The 23,913-nt window shown below is 40.5% G+C and overlaps 1 protein-coding gene across 3 annotated transcripts in view; it reads left to right on the top strand.

Annotated features, from left to right (window-relative positions):
- Positions 1-3,176: 3,176 nt before the first annotated feature.
- sh2d3ca (SH2 domain containing 3Ca) overlaps positions 3,177-23,913 on the top strand; it is a 61,123-nt gene continuing 40,386 nt past the window's right edge. Inside the window, exons 1-4 of one of the 3 annotated variants that reach the window (XM_085166771.1) lie at positions 3,177-3,392; positions 5,169-5,435; positions 5,522-5,972; positions 8,870-8,909. In XM_085166771.1, coding sequence (XP_085022897.1) covers positions 3,374-3,392; positions 5,169-5,435; positions 5,522-5,972; positions 8,870-8,909 — 777 coding nt within the window. In that variant the 5' untranslated portion in view covers positions 3,177-3,373. Of the gene's footprint in view, positions 3,393-5,168; positions 5,436-5,521; positions 5,973-8,869; positions 8,910-13,297; positions 17,023-23,913 lie in introns of those variants that run through there. The other 2 variants (XM_085166770.1, XM_085166773.1) reach the window with 2 other exon arrangements.

The raw sequence follows: 23,913 nt of genomic DNA, 5'->3' as shown, positions 1-23,913 counted from the left end.
AGAAGCTGTCTTTTTGACAGTCGGCTCACAGTGGCTCTCTGAATTACTGAATTACTGAATTACTACAAACTGAATTATCTCTGTAAATACAATCCTACCAAAATGTAAACGCTGAGAATGTAATAGGAGACAAGAAAGAATAATCAGAAATTGAAACATTTTAAAAGTTTGAGCCATAACTTTTTAGACAATGACAATTTTTGTGGCACGTCTTTAAATGTTAGATTATTTTTCAATACTCGGACTTACCCCAACCCTTCCTGAGCCTGGTTCTGCTGCAGGTTTATTCCTGTTAAAAGGGAGTTTTTCCTTTCCACTGTCGCCAAAGCACTTGCTCATATGGGGTCATATGACTGTTGAGGTTTCCTCATATATTATTATTTTAGGGTCTACCTTACAATATAAAGCGCTTTGAGGTGACTGTTGTTGTGATTTGGCGCTGTATAAAACTGAGCTTGAGAAAGAATATAGCCTTTTGCACATTCATCCTGGTACTTACATCAGCAGGCACATTATTACAAAATACTTGAGGCTCGATTGCACTGACAGGTATACATGTCCATGCGTTCCCATGCATAATGCCGCCTCAGCCATGTTAGACAGATAATGTGGTATGCCTTGGATCATCTAATGTAGTATTGAAAAAATACAATTTTAAAGATCTCAAGCAAAGAAAGTGCTTATGTCCCTCAGTGACTAATATATTGCTTTAAAGTTTGGAGATGATCCAGTGTAAACAAAAGCTTTTTTCTAAATCATGTAACCCTGAGCTTTGTCGTATGACTTTGAAGGATTACGTACTAAAATGGTGCATTTTACTATCTTTACTATTATGACTGAAGTAGAATTGGCTGAAATCTTTGGTTTTGTTTTTCAATTTTAACTTTGACCTTGGGCACTAACAATGAAGGTCAAGGTCAAATGCTTAGCCAGCCTAGGTACACGTGTCCCCCCAAGGCCTAGTATATGGTGTGTGTGTGTGTGTGCACGTATATGCTTCTGTGTGTGTGACAGTGCAGCCTTGCCTCAAAGTGACTGATATTTGTCACTGTATGAGGAAGCAGAGAGCTGAATTATTGAAGGCTTGTTTTTCATCAAGCTGAAATTAAAGCTACACACGCAGAGGGTTCAACACACACGCACATAGTCAAACACAACCGCACAGTCAATCACTTCGGCAAATTACTTCTGCTGAAAACCAGCCTAGAACACAAAGTTCAAAATGAAACTCGCGATTACTTCAGGGTGCGCGTGTGCGCGTTTACCGCACTATGTCACATTTCTCACTTTACTTCATCTACCTCCACACTGGGTTGCAGAGCAGTGATCAGCAGTCATTTGCTGCAGTTTGTAGGCTGCTGAAGGAAGCGCTGTACATGCTTGAAACACACGTTTTAAGTTACAAGAAGAATTATATGAGATATGAAGTGTACGTCTGATGGGATGCAACAAACCATTAAGCTGGTAATTGCACAACAATTCCGTGTTTTTTATGAGCCACTCTGAGTCATCGGTTGTCTTAATGACTCCTAGGAATTTGTGATGAGGAATTTATGAGATACAAGCAAATTGCGTTTTACAGTTGGCTTGTGTTGCCATTTGGGTGACAATTAAAGATAGGGGAGGAGCTCTGTCTAAGTACTTCTGTATAATTTAGCATCAGAATTTCCTTTGCTGATGAGTTCAAAATTGCTCCAGGGGTCGACTTCTTTGACAAAATATTTTGTCTGAGACAGACTCCCCTATCACAAACCTGAATTGGATAAACAGTTAAAACATCCATTTATTTTCTTAAGTGTGAAATGTCTTCAGTGAAACTTTGGGTGAAAAACAGAAGAAAAAAATAGACCACAAACCTTTGCTTCTCCTTCATCTCAGAATGATAAACGCATTAAAAATGTGTTGGCATTATATCTGGTTCAGGCCACTAATGTTATCTTTAATAAAATGACTGTTTGGGTGTTTCACATGCAGTGCGGTTTCATTCTGCTCTGTGCCTTCACTGTTCACAGTTTCTAATACTGGTGTGGTTTAATGCTGACAGGAAGATGAAACGCATCTTTTTTAGAAGCTGCACAGAACGACTCAACAGGAACTGAAAGAGCACAAAAGCTTGTCTCTCATTCTAAATTCCATTTAGAGCAGCACACTTGACACTATAGTCTTCATGATTAATTTATGTCAATAAAGAAGCATCTTTATTGAAATTTGACACAATAAATCACATTACTAATAAAGATGTTATCTTATTTTTTATAAGTTCATACACATAAAGGAATATAAATAATACGTGAAATCAAATTGTAAATTTCACATTTTAGGGATTTGTTTTCTGATTAAATAATAATAATAAAAACATATAAACTACTATATAGAAAAACAGAAAAAATTAGCTTTAAAAAAATAAAGGGACTGTATTTTTTTTTCAACATTTATCATTTCCAGAAAAAACATGTCCGTGTTAGGTAATTAAAACAAGGCCTACTTTAGTCTGGTCGTGGTTAAGTAAAACCAACATCTATTCCTAGCACGAGACAGGATGGTACAAACCATACAACCATACACCTGCGCTGACCCTGCCCTACTTTTTAAGTCGACTTTGTGGCTCCAGCAATGCCACCTGACTTCCAACTCTGCTCTTGTCATAACTGCTAGGGCTCACACGACGACTTTGCCTGAGACAAAAAAAAAAACAAAAACGGAGATATACAGCGTTTAATACAAATCTTCATTTTATTCTTTCCTTAAAAGTCAAACCTTTAAAAGATCTTCCTCATGCAGAAGTGTCACCATAAGAGATTTGAAATGACTCATCAAACGTTTACAGCTGCAGCAGGAAGATCAAAGGACTCTTATTCTGATAATCAGAGATATTGAAAAGCGATAGCAATTATTACCTCTGAATGAGTTTACAACCAGCTTTTTATTTGAATGAGGCAAAATGCCACCAATCAGCACATCTGCATTGAACACTTTGCACCCCTCCTAGTTTCCATTGGCACACTTTCTAATCTGTCAACACCTTTTCATTCTGGCCAAAAGCCACCCTCGCACGTTTCGCATATTCATCTCTTTATCTTACCCCGTTAAGGCTTGCCATCTCATCTTGGCTTTTCATTTCCTTTAACCACCGGTGCTCTCAGCCTTACACAGGAAGTGTCAGGTCTGCCCTGCCCTGTCACTCTTCTCAGTATCTGGCTGCTTGTCACATAAACAAAATGTTTGCAGTATCACCCGCAGAGAGGAACTGTGGTTCATATCGAGGTTCTTCTCTTCGACAAGAAGTTATCCTCCCTGCCTCGTTCTCCTCAGCTTTTTACAGCAACCTTTCTCAGATGATCCATTTGTGAGCAGATTGAAACTGAGCTACAACATGAGCCTACGGAAACTAAGTGAGTAGCATGTGTGTTTGTTTGAATCTATTTGGAGGGCGGTTAAACTGTATAGTAAGCAGTTCAGTTCAGATCTGAAGATCAAACATTGTTCTGGTGATAATGTGACAATAGTGACATGTAAAAAATCAGCACCACAACAAATAAAGTCTACTTCAAAGATTTTTTGTCTGCTTTTGTTAAAGCAGTCAGGTAAGATAAATACCTTATTTACTTTATTTTAATACTGTATGCATACATGTTCTTATATTAAAACGCATGTCATTTTAAACGCAGTCCTTTTATATCTCTGCTTCTCAGAAAGATAAAAAAAAAGCGTGTGGACATTTCTGCACAAAGGCAAATTTGTGGCAGCAAAATGCAAAGAAAAGGGTAAAAGTCCCCTCAGTGCCTCTTGAAATTGGCACATATTCAGCCAAGCAGAAACAAAAGCACAGCTATATAAATAGCATTCAGTTCAAAGCTGCAGATAAATGCAAAGAAAGCAGAACAAGCGAGAAAAGAATACAATATATTTTTATCAACTTACAATGTCGCTGTGACTAGATATGTCACTAGAATTGTACCCTTGGGTAGTAATTTGTATGTTTTGGCCAGACAAGATTTACAAAGGCTACTCTTCTTTTCTTCTTTTCCATTTTAAGAAGCTTCAGCAATTTGAGCGTCAGATTTTTTATAGCGGTGTTGTCTAATTAAACTACTTAACACTACAAAAACAACTTACTTAAATGTGCGAAAAGAATAAATACGAATCAAAGGTTTTAGATGCACTGCAATCTAAATCTGCTTACTGTCTTTCTTCCTATTCTTGTGGGTGCTACTGTGAAAGGTCACCCCAGCATACTTGTTTCACTCTGTCCCTAGCATCTTCTTCTGTCACACCAACCCTCTGCACGTCCTCCTTCACTGCATCCATAAACCTGCTCAGTGGTCTTCCTCTTTTCTTCTTACCTGGCAACTCCATATCCCACATCCTTTGTCCAATACATTCGCAATCCCTCCTCAGCACGTCCAACGTCGCTTCTTTAACTTTGACTCCAAACTACCCGACCTGAGCTGTCCCTCTGATTTTACTCATTTATAATCCTGTCCCACCTAGCCACCCCCAGTATCCACTTCCAGCTCTGCCTGTTTTTGTTTGATTAGTACCGTCGTCTCCAAACAATACATGATAGCAGATCTCACTACCATCTTGTAAACCTTTCTTTTCCCTCTTGATGTCACTCTTCTCTCACAAATCTCCTCTGAGACTTGTTTCCACCCACTCCACCCAGCCTGCGCTCTCTTCTTTTGACCTCTCTTGTGCACTGTCATTTGCTTTGGATGGTTGCCACCTCCTTGCAGCTTCACCTTTCCACCTGCCTGACTTTCATTTCTCTTCTCTTCAGCGCATACCTCCACCTGTCCAGGCTCTCTTCCACCTCCTCCCAGCTGTCACCACAGATCACAGTACCACAAACATCGTAGACCATGGAGATTCCTGCTTGACATCACCACTGCCAGTCTCATTACTGTCCTATAATTCTGAAATTCTCACACCCACCTTGTCCTCAGTAATGATCTTTATAGCTCTTTTGCAACTATAAAGAGCGTTCATTGTTTTAAACAGTTGCATCTCACCATAAATGCTTGTTAACATAGACTGAGGTACAGAACCAGTGTTTTTCCACGGTGTATTCAAAAGTAAGAGCAGAAAAAAAGGAGACTAGATGAAAAAAGAAGCGACCAAGATCACAACCTGAACACTCACTCTTCTTTAATTGTCTTTCTCTCAAGGTTTCAAATGGTTTGGCAGCCTAACCAACCTCAGTTTTCGCCGCTCCACTGAGAAATCAACCTCCAAGTCCTCTAAATCAAAATCTGGAGCAGGAGCAGATGACACTGATGGTTGCACAGTCCTAACTCCGGTTGCTGAGGTGACTGTGGATGACCTGGGGGCCATGCGTCCCCGCACTGCCAGCTATGTCCGCTCCAGTGAGAGCTATACACACGTGGGCACGCTACCACGTCTTCTGACGAGGAAGAAGGACAAGAGCGCCAAAGGTAGGCTGGCTGAACTTTTGGGCTTATATGCTGAAATATTTAACATGCTAAATAACATGCTTTCTCTCTCACACTCATGTACCCAGGATGCCCGAGCAGCAGTAAGAAGGCTAAAGACAAGATCAACAGAAGTCAAAGCCAGCGACCTGCAGGAGACCAGAGCTCACTGAGACTCAAAGATGCCAAAGAGGCTGAGGATGTAATTAACACTGATACTCGGCCCAAGGCACTGCTTGAACCTGATAGTGAAAGTAAAAAAACCGAAACCTCAAACGTCGCCTCTGGGCCTACATCTTCAAGTGTAGATCTGCCGCCATCTGATGGCTGTGGCGCAGAACTTCAGCCAAAGATTTGCGACAAGCAAGGCGTCACCGAGGCAGGTGCAGACTCGAACCCCGAGAAAGAGAACTCGTCACCTCCCCTTAGCAAAGAGAATGATGAGGCGCATGCAGGTCATAGTTTAGAGCCAAAAGAGGAGTCCAGAGAGGCGACAGACGGAGCAGAAACAAAAAACCAGGAGTCTGACAGCATCTACAGGTGATCTTTTTTTTTTATATCTTTCATTTTTAAAACCACAGTGTTTGTAGCTATTTGTTCACCTGCTACATGTACTAGGTCTACCTAATTTATTCTGTGTTTTATAAACTAATCATACCACAGCCTCGAGTATGGTCATGTTCCAGCACAGAAAAACTGAACAAATGATGGAGGAAGGGAGCCTTAATTAAGGCCGAGCACCTCTAGTCTGGTTGTGTTCTTTGAGTAAGCCAGAGGGCGCAGATCTGCGGGTTAAACTGCAAATTCGCTTTGTGCAGACTTTGCTGTAGACAGGACTTATCCGAAGCGATGCATGTGAAGTGGGAATATAACAGGATTCATTAAATTCTTTTGCGGGTAACATCGATTCTTTTTTATCGATTGAATTCTGCTGGGAAACTCCTTGTTTTATGATTTTTTTTTTTTCTCGCATTGAACCCAAGTGAAATAAGATTTTTGTGGGCTTATTGCATGCGTTTTATAATTTATCAACAAAGCCAAAAGTTGAAGAAGAGTTTGGGGAAATGTACTAAGACTTCAACCGATCTCATGTTCTCGTAACTTTCCCATGGCATGTCAGTGCGTGTCTCGTGTTAGAGTGGGATTTGCACTGCGTGTGTATGTGAGCGCGTGCTTGTGGGCTGTGGTTATGCTGGCACGCGGGGGCTCGTGTGTGTGTGTGTGAGCGTGCACTATCAACCCATTCGTTCTAGCCGAGGGACCGTGGGAAATGCAGCTCTATATAGTGTACTACAACTTCAGTATAGGCACATCAAAGAGTTCTCCCTCCTTTGTCAGTTCAACCCTAAATCACAGGTCTTTCCATCGCTCAGCCTGACCGTCCATTTCCCTTCCACAGCCTGTCCACAGTGCAGCTCTTTACTCGTATTTCCCAGCTTTACTGGAAAACCCTTTTCAGTTGATTCTCAGTGTTGGTAGTGTGTGGTACTTTGGGATTCTGCTAAGAATGAAATGTTGTCATCTTGTTTCTGGGATAATCTGAGCAGCTGGCAGATACAGGTCCTCTGTGTCATTGTCTCCCAAGCAACAAAACATGGACATTCAGCATCTACTCATGTTGTCACTCATGCTGTTATGGCTGCATCTAAAACAAGTACAGGATAACCTCATTTCCAAATAAGTCGAGCCTGTTTAAATTGCAAATGAAATGATAATGCAGTGCCTTAAAATCGGATCATGTTTAGCACATCTTCTGTGTAAATGTCTCAGAACTGACGAGACAAATTTCTGTAGCTTTAAAAAGAGAACTGTTTCCTATTCTCGCTTGATAAAAGGTTTCAGCTGCTCAGCAGTTTGGGGCCACATTTGTTGCACTTTGTTTGGTGTATATGCCAAACGTCTTCACTGGGTGATGGGTGACTTTAGCACATGGATTACTTTATTGCTTAGCCATGCTGTTTGAATAGATGCGGGATTTGCCTTGACACTGTGTAGCTGAAATAAGCAAGACAGTCTCTGAAAAGATGACAGCATGTGTTATATCATCAACAGTGCAATTCATCAAATCACAGCTGTGCAAGTTAGCCATGTCAAGTATGCTAATACATCCTCGTAACAGCACAGATGCTGGCTTTCCAATGTCATTTTCTTTAGTTGTGGACTGCTGGTCAGACAGTTGGATTGTGTTGCATGACAGCAGATGTTTTTCCTCATCTTTCTGAGATTTTATGAACTACGCAATGAATTCATCAGCAAGACATTTTTTTCAGCGTGTCTAGTTTTTATCAAGTGAGAAGTCAGTTTAATAGAGTACATAACCCACTGTCCTCATCCTTGAGTAAGTTGAGGGCAACTTGAGGTAGCAGCAGGAGAACTGTGAAACTGAGTTTTAATGAAGTATATTATCCAGTAGATGAGGTACAATGTTGCAGGCAGATTATCTCTAATGAATTCAAAAATTCCAGGAAAGCTTTCTTTTTAGTCTTCTATGCACTTTATTATCAGTTTCGGGGCACTGAGTGGGACCTTAAGTTGCATCCTCCTTTATAAACTTTTCAGGCTTTTCCACTAGACGTGACATGAAAAACATGCACATACACAGCTGTGGGATTTTTTTTGAACGTGTTGGAAAAGAGCATATACATATTTAAAACAGACTACTGCTCCTGAATTTTATGTAAATCCGGGGTAATAGTTGTTCTCGCTAGTGTTATCAGATGCATAGTTATGCATTAAAATATTCTATACTTATACAATATTAAAAAAAGAAAATCAGGGTTAAAAGCATAGAAGCAACTGTGGCTGTGGCACTGTGGCGCTCCTCTAATGTGGGACCTATTAACATTCCCAAGCCTACTACCATGATAGGGGCCTTTGATCTGACCTCTCTGTAGTCATGTATAACACAGCTTTGCTCTGGGCCCTGTGAGACCCTTCATGCAAGTGGGAGCTGTGCTGAGTGATCTTAAAACTTGTCTGGGAGTGTAATTGCCCCTTTTGCTTGCCACTGCACCGTATCTGCACGCTAGTGCCCACACTGAGGCTCCCACGACTGCAGCACAGTGGGTTTTGACACACGATAGGGATCCATCATGAGTGTTAAAGCGTGAGTTATGGTGCCTCTGAGATTTAAGAGGCCAGCTCCATATTCAGCAACCTTAGATGCTCAGTGGGATTTGTTATCTCTCTATTTTCCTTGAAGCTGCGCTGCAATAGTGTTTTACTCACTGGAAAGCGTGCTGCAGTTGTGGGAATACAGGCAGACCTTTTGTGTGTTAACATGTGCTGCACCTGTTAGAAGAGCAGATCAAACACAAAGGCACGATTGTGTGTATCAAAGGTTTATAGGCTTCCCCCCCTGTTATTACAATCCTGAGCATTTTATGTCTTTAATCTTTCTTTTCTCCTCATGTCCTTCTTCATTATTCTCTTTTCAGCCACATGAAGCCAGCAGAGGATCGATCAGAATATGTTCAGGTGGGTCTGCATCTGTTTTTTTTTTATCTTCTTTTACGATTATGCAGTTTATTCTTCTGCTCTGTGTCTGGGCGTATTTTAAAATTGCCCTAAGGAAGCATTTCAAAAATCTCTACCTTTGACACACGGACAAAAGGCCCCAATAATTTTTCACTCTTTACCTTTCCTTTATCATTATATATTTTTTAATATACTCTTCTGTCACAAACACACATTTAAGACCTTACACTTGAGCAGATATTAGTTGCAGTTTTCACCATGAATGTGCAGTTGAATTTCCTCCTCAACTGCATGATTATTAAGATGATTAAATTAGATTTTTTTTCATGTGAGTGCTCAGATGTAATTGTGGCCCCTCAGTTTTCAACAGCAATGCTCATTCGAGCAGGCTTACTCTGCATTTAGCCTAATTCAGCCTGCCATTTAGCTAATTGAATTCGGAGTGAGGAAGTCTGCGCCTTAGAGCCGGCACTGTGTGCCACAGCCAGTAGGTGGGGCCATCCACTTTGGGTGTGAGCTCCTCAACGAGCAGAGATCGTAAGAAGCTTTTTCACGACCTTGGAGAAGATGGTACAGATTCATGCATTTTTTTTTAAAAACATAGCACGAAACACTTCAGCTGAGATCAGTGGAAGTGAGAATAAGAAGGTAGAGTTGAAAAGGGAGGTAGAAGGAAGAAAAATAGAAAGAGAGAGTAAAATAAGCTGCTGGGCTCTTGGGATCTGTTTTTTTATTGATTGTACATCAGAGCCAGGCAGTAAAAGTATTCTCCTATGACCTTGACCCGTGCTCCTTCTGTAAAACAAATATGTTCAGATTTCACAGGCCTGACAAATTACCTACAGTTAGAAATGACCTTTTTTTGTAAAATGTTGAAAACCAAACATTTGTGTGTGTGTGTGTGTGTATATATATATATATATATATATATATATATGTAAATTATGTGCATATGTCAGTATCTTAAACTTAACTAAAACAAACTTAGATAATTAAAAAAAAACATTAAGCTTAGCAGTACAACTAATGTAAAAATGTGATCACTTCATTTGTAATTCAGTTTAAATTGTGTTTATAGAATTCCAAATCACAACAAAAGTCACCTCAAGGCACCTTATATTTTAAGGTGGATCCTACAATAATACGTTCAGAGAAAAACCCAACAATCAGAATCAGAAAGACTTCATTTATCCCCAAGGGGCAATTAACATACAACAGAAGAGCATAACGTTGAAGATAAGAACAATAAGAACAGGATCGTATGACCCACTATTAGAAATCACTTTTGTGACATTGGGAAGGAAAAACTCCCTTTTAACGGGAAGCAGAACCAGGCTCAAAACCCAAACAAAGCATTGTTCTATTTATGGCTACTGGCCTGTCTTTTAGTTGTTGTGACAAAACTATTTTAGTTACTGAGTTTCTCAACTCACAAAACATTTCTTCACCCTTATACTTTGCTATACTTTTAATTCTGCATTCTTTCATTGTGATTCTTCATGTTATTGTCCAGTACCGTGCCGAAAAATGACCATGAATGTTATGTATTGATGGTGACAGACACTAAACAAGTATCCACTGACAGCTTTAACAGACCCACAATGGTCTGCTAAAAACAAAATCCAAACTACATCCAATCAACTCAAAATTGAAAAGAAAATATTTTCACAGGCGGGCACAAATATAATTTCATGGTCACTGGCTTTCTGAAATAGAGCCTCCATTCTTTTTCTAGAAGGTTAGATTAGATGAAGCCCTCACATTTTTATAAATTATATGTTAGAGCTCCAGTTTAATTTCAGGCCACATGTCCTGTATCCACTATGAAACACTGTGCATTACAGCTAGAGTACTGTGCCTTGAAATAAGCCATGGCTTCACTGCATAAACTCTACAATTACCGCCTAGAAAATGTTGCTGTTTATGATGTGGTCATATAAAACACAGGGTGCCTCATGAGTGTGTTATTCACACTGACACCAAGTTTGTAAAAAGTCTGATATATGATCAACTCGTGCCAGTTTTCCCAATTTAAAACCCTTGCAATGCTTTATCACCCAAGTTTGTTTCTTTCTCCCCACCACCATCACCCACTGTCCCACCCAGTCCTTGAAAGCTGCCAGCAATCCCTCCATCTCCTTCCATTTCTCTGAAACATTTATGACAGCTGATGTTTAAATCAGGAGTTGGCCTCACTGTTCCGTGTTATAATGTGAGAGACGGAGCCAATGACTATCTCTGAGGGGGGTGTGGGAGGTGTTTTCACATGTGCCCGCTCACACACGTTTACATTCATTTGCACACAGACACATGCAAACACAGGATCGCACATAAAGTGAAAATGAGCCAAATTGTAGCAGAGAAAGGCATACAAATCAATCTGATGTGAGAAAGAAAATAAGCAATCAGTGAGAAAACCCCAAAAGCATTCAAGACAAGCACTTCATCTTTTCAGTTTTATCATAAAATATCCATAATATCCCATATCATCTATTTTTCATGGGGACACATGGTTGGTTAAGCAGTACATAGACTGATTTTGGTTTAGGACTTTTAATGAGAGAAGTAATAAGTGTCTTCAAATGGTTTATAGTTGGTCAATAAATAGACCAGACAACACTGTTTTATTAAGAAAAAATCAAAAACGTTTAGCTTTAGTGTGAGTTTGTTTTTGTGCCCATTAAGTGAACGTGTGGTTACTGTCTTTATGATTGTGTGTTTATTTTTGCCTGTGACCCGGCCTGTGCTTGTCTCCTCTCCTGTTTTGTGGTTTGGTTATACTTTGACAAAAGAGGGGGTGGTGAGCTGGTTCATATGAGGTTTATTAACATATGTTTGCCACAGGACTCTTAAAATGAATCTGTGTGTGCACGTGCGAAGGGGCTCAGCTGTGTGTATGCGCCTTACTACATGTTTGATTATGCGAATGGTTTAAATTTCTGTGTGAGTCTTTGTGCTGTCTGATTAAATTAAGGCAGTGCCCTGTGGGGGCATGGACGAGTGTGCCCGTGTGTGTGTGTATGTGTGACTATTACAGTAGATTGAATTAATGCGGCGCCTCTGCAAATGGGAGTGGGTGAAAACCATCAGGGCTGGTAACACACCCCTGAAAAGTGTTCGTTTACTATCCCTTTTTTATAACAGACAGAAAAGCTTCACTTTCTGTAATGAAAAAGCAACTCTGAGTCTTTTGTGATTGCAAGAGTTCAGATATGCATTATGTAAGCCAGCATGTTTAAAGTGGAACAATTGTGCTTTTCAATATTTGTCATGTATATACACGGTTACAATGGCAAAAGCTGACCTTAAATTTTTTTTTGCTATTTATATTATTTCAAGAATACAAAACATGAACTGTGAAGAAGCATAATAGACTCATTTTAGGAGTCCTCCAATGCTAAATTATTCTTTTTTTTTAATCAAAACTGGGAAACCATTATCTAATCCACTGATTTAGCCTCCAATCAATGGCCATTTTTTAAAATTTCTTATGAGGTCGAAGAAGCTATTTATGGCTGCTCTCTTGCCATAAGGGGTCGCCACAGCGGGTAGCTGTGCATGTTTGACTTGCCAGTGTTTTAAGGTGGATGCTCTGAGGTAGCAAATATCAAGACCTCCTGTGCTATCCACTGGTCATTGTTTATGATGCAGATACATAAATGTAAATCAGAAGCCAGTAGCCAGTGGTTTCAAGATTGCATTTCAGGACATGGATTGTTAAATTACACATAACCCAAACCTGCAAAAGATTGTAGTCCAAGTTCTATGACCAAGCAGACTACAAATTGAAATCTCAAAGCTTCCGCCACCATTGTCCCTTTCCAGCAGATTTTGGATTTTCATATCTGTATAGAAATAAATGCATTAGAAACTAAAATAGCATTTAGTATATCCTTGTAAATGTCCTTACAGTTACAAACAGAAGCAAGATTGATATATGGGTAGGCATATATTATAACACAAGATTGGTCTATCATATTGCTATCAGAGTATAGTTGTATATTTCAGTATGTTGTGATATGAACAGTTATTATGGCTTCTAGAAAGGCAATGTAGAGGTAGTCATTATATAATTTGTCCAGCAATCTATGAATGTTTGTTTTGTTTTTATTACAATACTCTCAGTAATGCTGCAGCATGCCTTCCCTTTAAGTTGCTAACTAAGTTGGGAAATACATTTCATTAAAGTAAATAAACAATTCAATTTATTTTTATTTTTATTAAAACTGTAAAATTTCTGAATATTAAATGCTACGCTAACATCCTCACATTGATGATGTTGATAGATAATATACATATAGTGTCTTTGTTTAGCATGCTAACATTTGCTAATTAGCACTAAACAGTGTACAGGGGACATTTATGTCCCCTGTACACTGTTTAGTGCTGTTTAGTGTATTAATGTTTTTGCTGCCATTTGGATATAAACCAAAGTAGTGAAGTAGTACAGTTATGAACAAATGCTTTTAGGCAATCTTCTTGTTTTTAATGTTTTGGAGGGAAAATTTGCACATGCAGCAATTTATTGAGACACATGCAAACATGCATGGAAATACAGTAGATAAAGCAAAAACAACATAATTTTTTACTACCTCACAAACTGCAGCCTCTGAGAGAAAACAAAATTACTACATGACCAGTGCATTCTCAAGTATTCCCACAACTTTATCCACTCTTTTTTAAGGTCACCATGTCTTGATGGTATTACACAGTGTTTAATTTTTGACTAAGATGTGTCTAGTTGCTACAGCAACCGATTTGTGTAAAGTGTAGTCATTTTAATGTGATTAAAGCGAGTGGGGTTTTAATTGCACTGTTTAACACTTAAATGAATATTTTTCAAGGCCTTTGTGTGGATGGAGGCACAGCATTCCCATCAGACCTCTTTCTCTCTTTGTATGATTATTGCAGGCTTTGAAACGCATATCTGTGGTTCGATACGGATTAACCAGTTCTGTCCTGTGAAAACACACTGATGACAATCAGACCTGCAGTTCATTAGCTGTACCTGGCTAACCCCCAGTGGAGCCAGGCACAAACACACACATACGCACATAAAGATGTGCTTTCGCTAATATTCTTGATCTACCCTCAGTAGATCTTTTCATTTCACACATGTTTTCTTAAAAATATTTTCCTCTATCCCCTTTCAAGCAAACGCACTCACGTGCTTCTATCTCTATCTTTGTGAGGACATTCAATGAAAGTGAGGCCAAAAATGTCCTTACTTAAACAAAATCACACCAGTCCTCATAAGAATAGTTGAGCAAGTATATTCACATGCACACACTTCATATCTTTGTGTGTCTCTCCACATTCACACACTTTCATTACTGTGATGCTTGCAGGCACATGCAGGGATTCTCCATTGTGTTCCCTATCAGCCTGCGGGATGGGGCTCACTAATTAATATTTAACTGAAGACCGCCTCCAACCAAGAGAGGAGATGCAGAGATAGAGGACTGAAAGGAGGGGAAAGTGGAAGGATCATGGTGTGGAGGAGAGGGGAAGGACAGGAGAGAGAATAGGCCGGGAAGGATCAGAAGGAAGAAAAGCCTGGAAGTCTGAGGTTAGGCTATTGATCACAAGGATAAGAAGGCAGGAGAGATGAGGGGAGGAGTACGGTGACAAAAGCAGTTGGAGAAATGCTGGATTTGACAGAGCCTAGAGAGAAGGAGATGACTGATGCAGAAGCACTGAAAAGAGAAAGGTTCAATGAATGGATGACAGTGAGAGCAACAGAGAAGAAACTGACAAGAATTTGAAGAAAATGTTGGAATGAGACAGACGTTTTCTGACAGAAGCACTTCTCGTCAATGCAGAGATATAAAGAAAGATAGATGGATTTAAGGGGAAGCAGTAGCAGGAACAAAGTAAGGATGAAGCAAGGAAGAAAAAAAAATGCCGCAGCTCCACACTGCAGCATATGATATTTGTTTGACAAAAATTAATTCATCCAAGGATGAAGTTTGAGTTTTACAGAATTTGCTTTAAAACAATAACAGGCTGTGCTTTCTTTACCAGCTGTGTGAACCAAATACTTATTGAAAGGTAGCCAAACAGGCTACAATTATAGCAGCAAGCAGACTACCAAAGATACATATTTAAATATAAATATCAGTTTGTGGAGTGGCTTCAGGCTAGTCTAATACACCCTAATTTTGACACATTTAATGATAAACTCTCTCCATGCATCAAATTGTAGATTTTTTTCCCCCACCTGCGTGTGGCGCAGTGGTCAGATGTAACATGATGTATGTTATGATTGTTTTGCCATGGTATTACAGAGGATTGAGAATAGAAAGGCACAAGGCCCCCCTCTTATGAGATTATTTGTGTCCCCGCTGTGTAATCTGTCTAGTCCAGCACTGTATGGTTTGAGATTACGTTAAGAGGAGACGCTGCAGTTAATGAATCCGTCCTGTGTCTTGTAGCTCCTTATCGTTCAGGCTCTTTGTCTCTGGCTGTGACCTACTAACATGCATTCAGGAGGCAGATTAGAAAGGTGATTACTGGTATCATCTGATTCTGTGTGTATGTTTGTGTTAGTGGGGCGAAAGATGACCTCAGATGACAAAGTGAAAAGAAGGAGCATGTCGCTCTCCTTCTCAGTTGCTTTCTCTCTCCTGTATCCGCCTCTCGCTTTCCTGCATTGGTGCGGACCTGACTAAATGCAGTGTCAGAATTTTGGATGCTGTCAAGGCTCTGGCAGTGTTTCCATGGCGAGGCGTCCTCAATGATGTCACTCACTCGGGCCTCTGGAGACAGAGCCCCACCCCTCCTGACATCTCCCTGCCGGTATGTGCGCGTGTGGTATGTGTGTCTCCATGTGAAATGGGCCGGTGAAAATCACACCATGTTATCCTTGAAACACCTGCCTGTGTGTTTCAGCCTGTAATGAGCTGTCTAGCTGCAGTCTACATGGCTTTGTAGAGACACATCATTATATCCTGCAACACACACACACACACACACACACACGGGAAGATTTCTGCCAACGTTATTTCACCACGGGAAGCCAATGCGTTTTGGAGGCTGCTATAGTAACATATAGTGGCATGTCAAAATGTAGGTGGAATAAAAGGTGTGAGTGTGCATTCAAGCATTTGTGGAGGGGGTGCGGTCTTGTCGGGTGTCTTTCATGGCAAAAGAAAGGTTAGATTCCTTTGGGAGGCTGCACACGTACTCTTCTCACCCTCCTTGCACCCTCATCTTCTTCATTCATCATCTCATCTCTTAATTATCTTTTCTTTCTCTCCTCCCCATCTTTTCCTTACTTTCTCTCTGTTTCACTCCCTCCGTCATCTCCTCCACCCCCCATCACTCTCCCACCCCCCTTGTCAGCATTGTCTCAGCCCTGGAGCGGGGGTCATCAGGAGGGTGGGTGGGGTTTCTGCCTTCAATACGACAGCACTCCTCTCTGCTTGTGCCTCCTAGCGTTCAACCCCCTCCCCTCTTCTCTCCCTCCCTCCTTCCATCCAACCCTCCCACCCTCTCTCCCACTGGTCCACCCTCCCCCCACCCACACTCCTTTCATCAGCAAGCAATGAGGTAATCCCTAGCAGCCGCGTGAAGTGCAGCAAGTGCAGTGAGAGGGAGAGAAGCGAGAGCAGAAGCGAGAGAAGCCGGTGCAAGGCAGAAGCGGCGAAGATGTCAGGAGCTGTAATATCACTGGCTGTTATCAGTACCAGCTGTTAGCAGCTCGCTCGTAGGTAATAGCTGATGTTGTCACAGGCAGCTGCATGCAAGCTGCAGCTTTGGTGTTAGCGGTTTTAGCTTGTAGCCTGTTTTTCTTTTCTTTTTTTGTAGTGGTGGCACTATGTTGAGTGGCTGTTAGCCAGACAGAGAGGCAGGCAGGGGTGGGACAGGCTTAACCCAAGGGCTGGTGTTTAGATAGGACACCCCGGGTGGGGAAGAGAGAGTGAGACAGAAAAGGGACAGAAAAGGGAGAGGTGAAGTAGTAGAAAAAGAAGAAGAAGAAGAAGAAAAAAGAGTGAGGTTTGAGAGAAGGTAGCAGAGGTGTGTGCCCACCATGACGGAGAGGTGTAGTCTGTGGAGTGCCCTCTCGGCTGCAGCATGCTGCTTCTATCGGGGATCCTTCATGCAGGTGCAGGTGAGTGAGCATTTGTGTGTGTTGTGCTTTTACTATTTAATACTCTGCATATGTGCAGTATATGGTCCAAGTTTCCTTGTATTTGGTGCATTTGTGTATGCATGTATGTGTATGCATGTGTGTGTTTGTGAAGGTTCACGCTTCTGTATATTTGTGGGAGGTGTGCTGACTGCTGGCTCCTCTTCTGTCCCGGCAGCTGGTAATGTCAGCCTGCCTGGTAGTTGGCAGTCTGATGATATCATAGACTTTGTACAGTGCTTGGGTGTCAGATAGACTGTGTGAAAACAATGTGCGGAGTGAGTTAGAGGGAGCTGGTGAGGGAGGAGAAGGGTTTGTGTGCGTGGCTTTGAGAAAGAAACCATGGGAATATGTGTTTGCACTTTGCATGGTTGTGTATGGGAGGCAGAGAGGGAAAGTGTGTGCGGTACAGTATTCTACGGTATCAGTTGTACTTTGGTCTAATTTAGTCTTGCTGCTGGAAACCCAATATCTGACCTTATTCCTGGACAAAATGACACCAGCGGTATATTTGTGTTTGTGTCTGTACTTCCATTAGTGTTGCTTGATATTCGATGATCATTGGCGAAAAGCTTGTCGTTTCAAAATTTCAACTTTTTAAAGGAAAACAAACTAACAGCTCAGTTCGGGAGGAGTGATGCTTTTTTGGGATTTTATCTACTGGGGCAAGGATGTTCAGAGTGGGAATAACAAGGCTTTCACATGACAGGAGTAATAGAAGAAGAAAATAACAGCAATGGATGAGATAATGGGAAATGACAGACTTTGGGGTACGAAAGTATGTTATTGCCTGGAGTTGTAATACTGAGCTGGACTGAAGTGGTAGTTTTCTTCTCTTCTCTTCTCTTCTCTTCTCTTCTCTTCTCTTCTCCCTGCTACATGTGTTTGCAGCCAACTGTGCTGATATAATTATGCCTTTACAATGAACAGGAAGGATGCAGAGTTGTGTTTACAACTCACTGTGTTTAAGCAGGCTAATCCCCATGTTAAGTGTTGACTTGTCCCACCTTGTCTCTGGCAGCAGGACATTTTGTCAGTGTCACATCTAGCTGAGAGAGTCTTCATCCTAGATTACTTTGGTTGTCTTTTTGCATTTAATACATATGTCTGTCTTAGAGAAAGACACACACGCAGAGATTGTTGGCTCTTTTCCTTCTAGTTTTTTCTTTGAGGCATCTGCTTTTGTTTAGAGTGAAGTGATTCAGAGCTCAGAGTAATGAAGTTATTTTAATTAAATCTGTCATGAGGTTCCTGTGTAGTGGTGGTTTTGGTGGGGCTAAGTGTGTGCGAGTGGGGGGTAAATTAATTAGCAGTCATTGAACAGTTAGCGTTAAGTGGGTGCTTTCTAATGTAAGAAAAAAAAGAAACATTCACAGCAACTCAAGTTTGTTTACAAGCACTGTGATTTTTGTCTATAGACTGATATTGATTCCCTGATCCATTCCAATTAAACATAGACTGTCAAGCACAATACTGCGTGTCACGTAACCCAAACTGTGTGCGACAGAGAGCTCAAGGCTTCAATCATTACTTGTGCGCTTCAACACCACACTGCTTCTTTTTCTTTCCCTCCAGGGGTTCATTTGTTAGATTATTTGCACTTGTTACACCTTTTGTGTTAGATACTTGCAACTGGTGATCTTCCATTATGAAATAAATAGATAAATAAATAAATAAATAAAAACCAAAGTGATTGTTTCACTGGTGTGTGAAGCCATTAGAGGACCCACTAATGCTGTGATATCTCTTCTCTTGGTGCTTTATGTCCCTAAAAGCAGAAGAGCTCTGCTTGAAGAATATAACATTCACTGCTGTTATGTCATTTACGGTACTTTGAGTGAGAATTAACTGGTGGTTTGGATATGTGATTTTACAAGGTAATTACAGTGTAACAAGCAATACTAAAACACTTATGCTGTACTTTTTATTTACTTCTCAGCAAAATGATTTGTTATAGAATCCATGTCAAGAAAAGACACAATGTATTTTTACGTAAAAGTCAAAGGTTAAAATCTAGCAACAGTTGTGCTTTTTTCCATAATGACAAATAAGTATGTTATTCAGTATTTTCAACATGCTTGTAAAGTAATTATTTACGGTGTATATTGGGGCTATCGGTAATAAATACAGACTGGTTTTGGCTTCACCAGTGCGGATTAGTAGCAAGAAATAACAGAAAGAAAGAAAAAATGGCAAAAACTGAGAGTATTGTACTTTCTTTTAAACCCAGAGACAACCCAGATATACAGTAATGAACCAAAAAGCTCATAGATGAGATGAAGAATGATGTCAGAACACAGTTACACTTGTCGAAGTAAGTGTAAGTCAGCTACACAATCAGTCTTCATATCTTGTCAGTTACACTTGAGTAAAACTAGGACAGCAATCTCATTGCGACTAGGAAACATTGGTGGTTACCCGGCGAATACACTGCCAGGGACCGATTTAAAGGAGTTGCAGTGGCCAACTTGTAGGCTGGAAATTGATCGTGCAAAACCATAACCTGTTGGTGACCACTTTCAATAGTAAGGTGACCACACAGGTCGCAACCTGACGCCATGCAGGTTGTGATCAGACTTGGACTGGCAATCACCGTCAGACAGATTGGTGAAGATTTGCAAAATGCAAACTCACTGCAATCAGTGTTAGTCAGTCTGTGCCAAAGAGTGGGACTTCTTTGCAATAGAGGACTGCCTTCTAGTTATATTTCTATGTAAAAAGCATGGTTGCTGAGTGCCTGTGCAGTTTAATCGCCATCCTGCAGCAAGTACGTTGCTCTTTGTTGAGGAATTTCTGAATTTCCGTTTCAAATCTATGAGGCTGGCCTCTGAATATAAGTAGTTAATTTCTGTTTAATGTTAATAACTGTGTTTGTAGATGGCAAGTTTAGATTTTCACAAATTCATCACACTTAATCGCTGTATTATCACAAAAAGACTGCATGCAATCGCCAGCTTGACCCCATTCATTTGCAAACTGAAGCCATCGCCTTCTTGACACAACAAAGTCACTTTGAGGATGGTAACTGACTGTGAGTGGTTACAGACCTGCTCCCCATCTTCGAAGCAAACATTTTAAAGGCAAGATCACAAAATCGTTGCACACGGTCGCAATAACTGTCTTCAACCACTGAATGTATCATACCCAATGCACTGGATTCAGGGGGCTCAGGGGAAACTTTGGAAAGTTTTAATGTTAATACTTCTCAGCAAAGTTTTAAAAGCATAATTGCAGCCAAAAGGGTCATATACTATAATCATCTCTTAGAGTAATTTATGAATTAATTAATAACAGTACATTGTTGTGCGACTGACACACCGAAATGATGTTAACACAGTGACGGTGTTCTGTGACCTCAGCTCATCAGCTGTATCAGTGAAGGGAGATTACATTTGATCCCCTGGTCTAGACTGCAGTATGCTAACCATGAACACACACACATTCATACACACAGGCATGCAGCTTAACCATTGTATTCATTATGTGCCCAGTGCTTCCAGCGCGTCTCTGTAACTGGGACAATATAACTGCCTGCTGGACTCTTGCAGTGGTTTGAACCTCCAGAAAAAGACACACACATGCACACTAACGCACACATGGAAAAAACTTGAATTCATAAACAGATGCACGGACATGTAAATACACAGAATGATCTTTTCCTCTACTTTGATTGTTTCTAAAGCTAATCCTTTTTGTCTAGCGTCCCAACCCCCCCAGTCCACCAATTGTATCTCACTCGCCTCTGTAGCCTCATTCCCTGCTGACCTGACAGCATGTGGCAGCCATCATGCCAGCCAGCAGCCGTTTTCTCTGTCCTTTAGCATTCCTGCAGCTTTACCGTATCTGGAACTGTATCTGTCAACCTCCAGCCGTGGTTCATGCCACCTCCCTGCCATCCAGTCCCATGGCAGAGAGAACCAAGTTTTAGCAAACTGATACTTATTGATCTAGAGATTTAGGCCAGAATAAGGTGATGCATATGTGAAAATCTGGCAGTTTGTTTACACTTTTTAAAAAACACTTTTTTTGCATAGAGTCTATACCAAAAGTTGCTGTTTCTTTTCTTCAAAAAGACCACAATTAACTTTGAGAGTTTAGATTAGATTAAATAAGAGTTGGCTTCATTTTTTTTTTCTTTTTTTCTGAGAATGTCATCAGGGTTTAGGGACTGTCAGAACTTGACCGGGTTTTTTTTAAAATTTATTTGTCAAACTAATTAGGTAATTCAAAGCAACAATAGAAAATGTTGATGAAACAGTACATTTATGACCTGCTGCAGATGGCTTTTTCTAGAAATCCTGCTACAAATAGATCTTAAATATTAAACTAGCCAGCGTTATTGCATTGGAATCCCTTCTGTAATGTCTTGTCCATGTATTGTCTACATTCCCAGGAGGAGCTCAAAATTTAATAACCGAGATTGAACCTAGTAGCACTGGTGTAGTGTCCCTTTTAAGTCTTCTATATGATGGTCATATCGCTACACAGTCTCTGCTTTGACTTTATTAGCTTGAAATAAACAAAAATCTCCTCTTGCATGACAGATGACGTTGTCTTCAATTGGTAGGAAGCCCTTGGTTGGTTTTGGTCAACTCGCTCTGTCAGAGCAGGTTTACCAGTAATCATTTTGTGAGTCAGATCCCCAGGGGGTCTTCTGGGTTTCGTATTAGCTTTACCCATCACCCCAGTCCCTGTCTAGTCATTGCTAAGCTAGCTGTAGAAGATATGGCCCTGTTAATGCCTTTATGTGAGTGTATGTGTGCGAGTGTGTGAGTGTGTGTATCTGTCCAAGCCAGAAACGGAGCCCAAACCAATTGGTATGTTTTAGTATTGAAATATTCACCATGTAATCCCCTCTTCTCCACTCCTCCTATCTCTCTCTCCCTCTCGCCCTCCTCCCCAAAGCTTTTCACCACAAATCCTCTTTTGGCGTGCCTGCCTGTCACACCCAGCAGGCAGGCAGTGTGAAGGGCAGCTGTGTGCGTGTCTGCTTAAATTGCCTTGTTTCAGAGCCCATATCCTCATTAGAGTGCTGTGATGTTTTTGGCACTAATGAGGAGCGAGGCTGCCTGTGTGTGTGTGTCTGTATGTGTCAGCTACGTACGTGTGTTTCACGTCTGCATGACTCCGTGTTTGTGTGTGTCCGCTTAGTTATTGCTTCATAGTAGAGATGATGAAACAATATTGTTTGGGCATTAGCTGAACAGAAAGCATAGTTTAAGCCAATGTAATTGATCAGCAATTATTTAGTGCAGTTAGCTCTATAAAAACTGTTTAATACTTGCAAATGTTTTTGGTTTATTGAGTTTTTATAGCTCAAACTAACACATTAAGTAGCAATGAATGATAAACCCCTAATACAGTCAAAGAAATAGCTGTTGTCTTCCTAAATAAAACCTTTGAGCATTTAGTCATTATATTCATTGTATATTGTTTTTACTTTCCAAAAGGGCTTCAGATTAGTCTCTCAAAAGCACTATTTGTGTTAAAAATACAGCTGCCAGTTTTGGGAGGGAAAGATGAGACTATAGTACAGTTTTAAGGAACCCCCTCTATTGGTAGGAGACAAGAAAAGATAACATTGCCAGTGCTTTGGATCCTTATCTAGCCGTCTTATCTCCTTACAGGTTTTACAAAACCTTCCTCTATCTTTGCTCTTTTAAAAGGAAAGCTATTTTTTTAGTATGACTGCTCAAAGATTTTTGTCAAGAAGGCATACATATAAATTTAAAGATGCTTACTGTAAGTCAAGGACTTGCTGCACTATAGAAAATAATTGCACAGTTGGATTCAGTAGAAAGTGCTCTGCTCTGCGGGAGAACTGTTAAAGAAGGGATGTACTCTAACTGCTAATTCTCACTTTATATACTTTATTATTCAGTTTCAGCTACATTAAGAGTACAAGTACACATATAACATAAGGAGGGGGCTGGGGGGTGGCGGCAGAGGAACGGTGTTGATCAGTCGATTAATACAAATGTGCTGTTAGTGGTTCCCTTGAATGCAACTCAAGTGTTTTATGACCAAATTTCTACTAAGTTTGTTCTTAGTCCTCTATAGAACGTCAGTTTTCTGCACAGTGAAATCTGAAAGTCTTTGACTTGCAACTAATCTGACTGTCTGACTGGTCAGGCCTTTGGTGCATTTAATTTCCTTGTCCATTTCCTGTCTATTCCTCCACTGCATCAATCCAATAAAGGCAAAAAAAGAAAAGAAAAGAAAAATAAATGAAAATCCATAAAATAAAAAGCAAAATACCTGCAGCCTCTAACCAGCATTTAATTATGCTGTTACTCAACTTTCAGCAGCCAAAGCCAAACTGCGGACTTAATGCATTTGTGCTTAAAGCCTCTTACTGTGAAACTGATTTGGAAAGTGTTGAGTTTGCTTTAACAGCATGAGTCCACAAGTATTTAATTTCTTCGGCAATAATTTGTCCTTCTGATACATTGTGCTCAGGCGACCCTTAAATCTTCATTTTGGCTTAGGACGTCAGATAAAGCACAGAAAGTTAAGTGGTTTTCCAGCTCCAGGTCACTGTCAGGGAGGTTACTCAAAAAGATAGAACAAGCGCTTCCATTTGTAAAGGGATGAAGTGTGGATTTACATATGTACTGACAGTTGGTTCACTGAGCATCTTATCTAATAACGGTAAACTGTTTACAAGGTTGATTGTACAAATTAAATGCTCAGCTCTGAATGCGATCAGTCTTAGACCTACAGGCAGTCACTTAAAGGCATTCGTTTCAGCAGTACTGTAATATGCATGAATGTGATCAGTGATATCTGTGTGCATAATACAGACTGTCTAGTAAGAAATGTATCTTCAGAAACTCTGTGGTTATGCAGACTCAGACTCATAACATACTCACT

This window comes from Neolamprologus multifasciatus, chromosome 7 (genome assembly GCF_963576455.1).
Source record: "Neolamprologus multifasciatus chromosome 7, fNeoMul1.2, whole genome shotgun sequence".
Taxonomy (NCBI): Eukaryota; Metazoa; Chordata; class Actinopteri; order Cichliformes; family Cichlidae; genus Neolamprologus; species Neolamprologus multifasciatus.
This window is presented reverse-complemented; position numbering and strand designations above follow the sequence as displayed.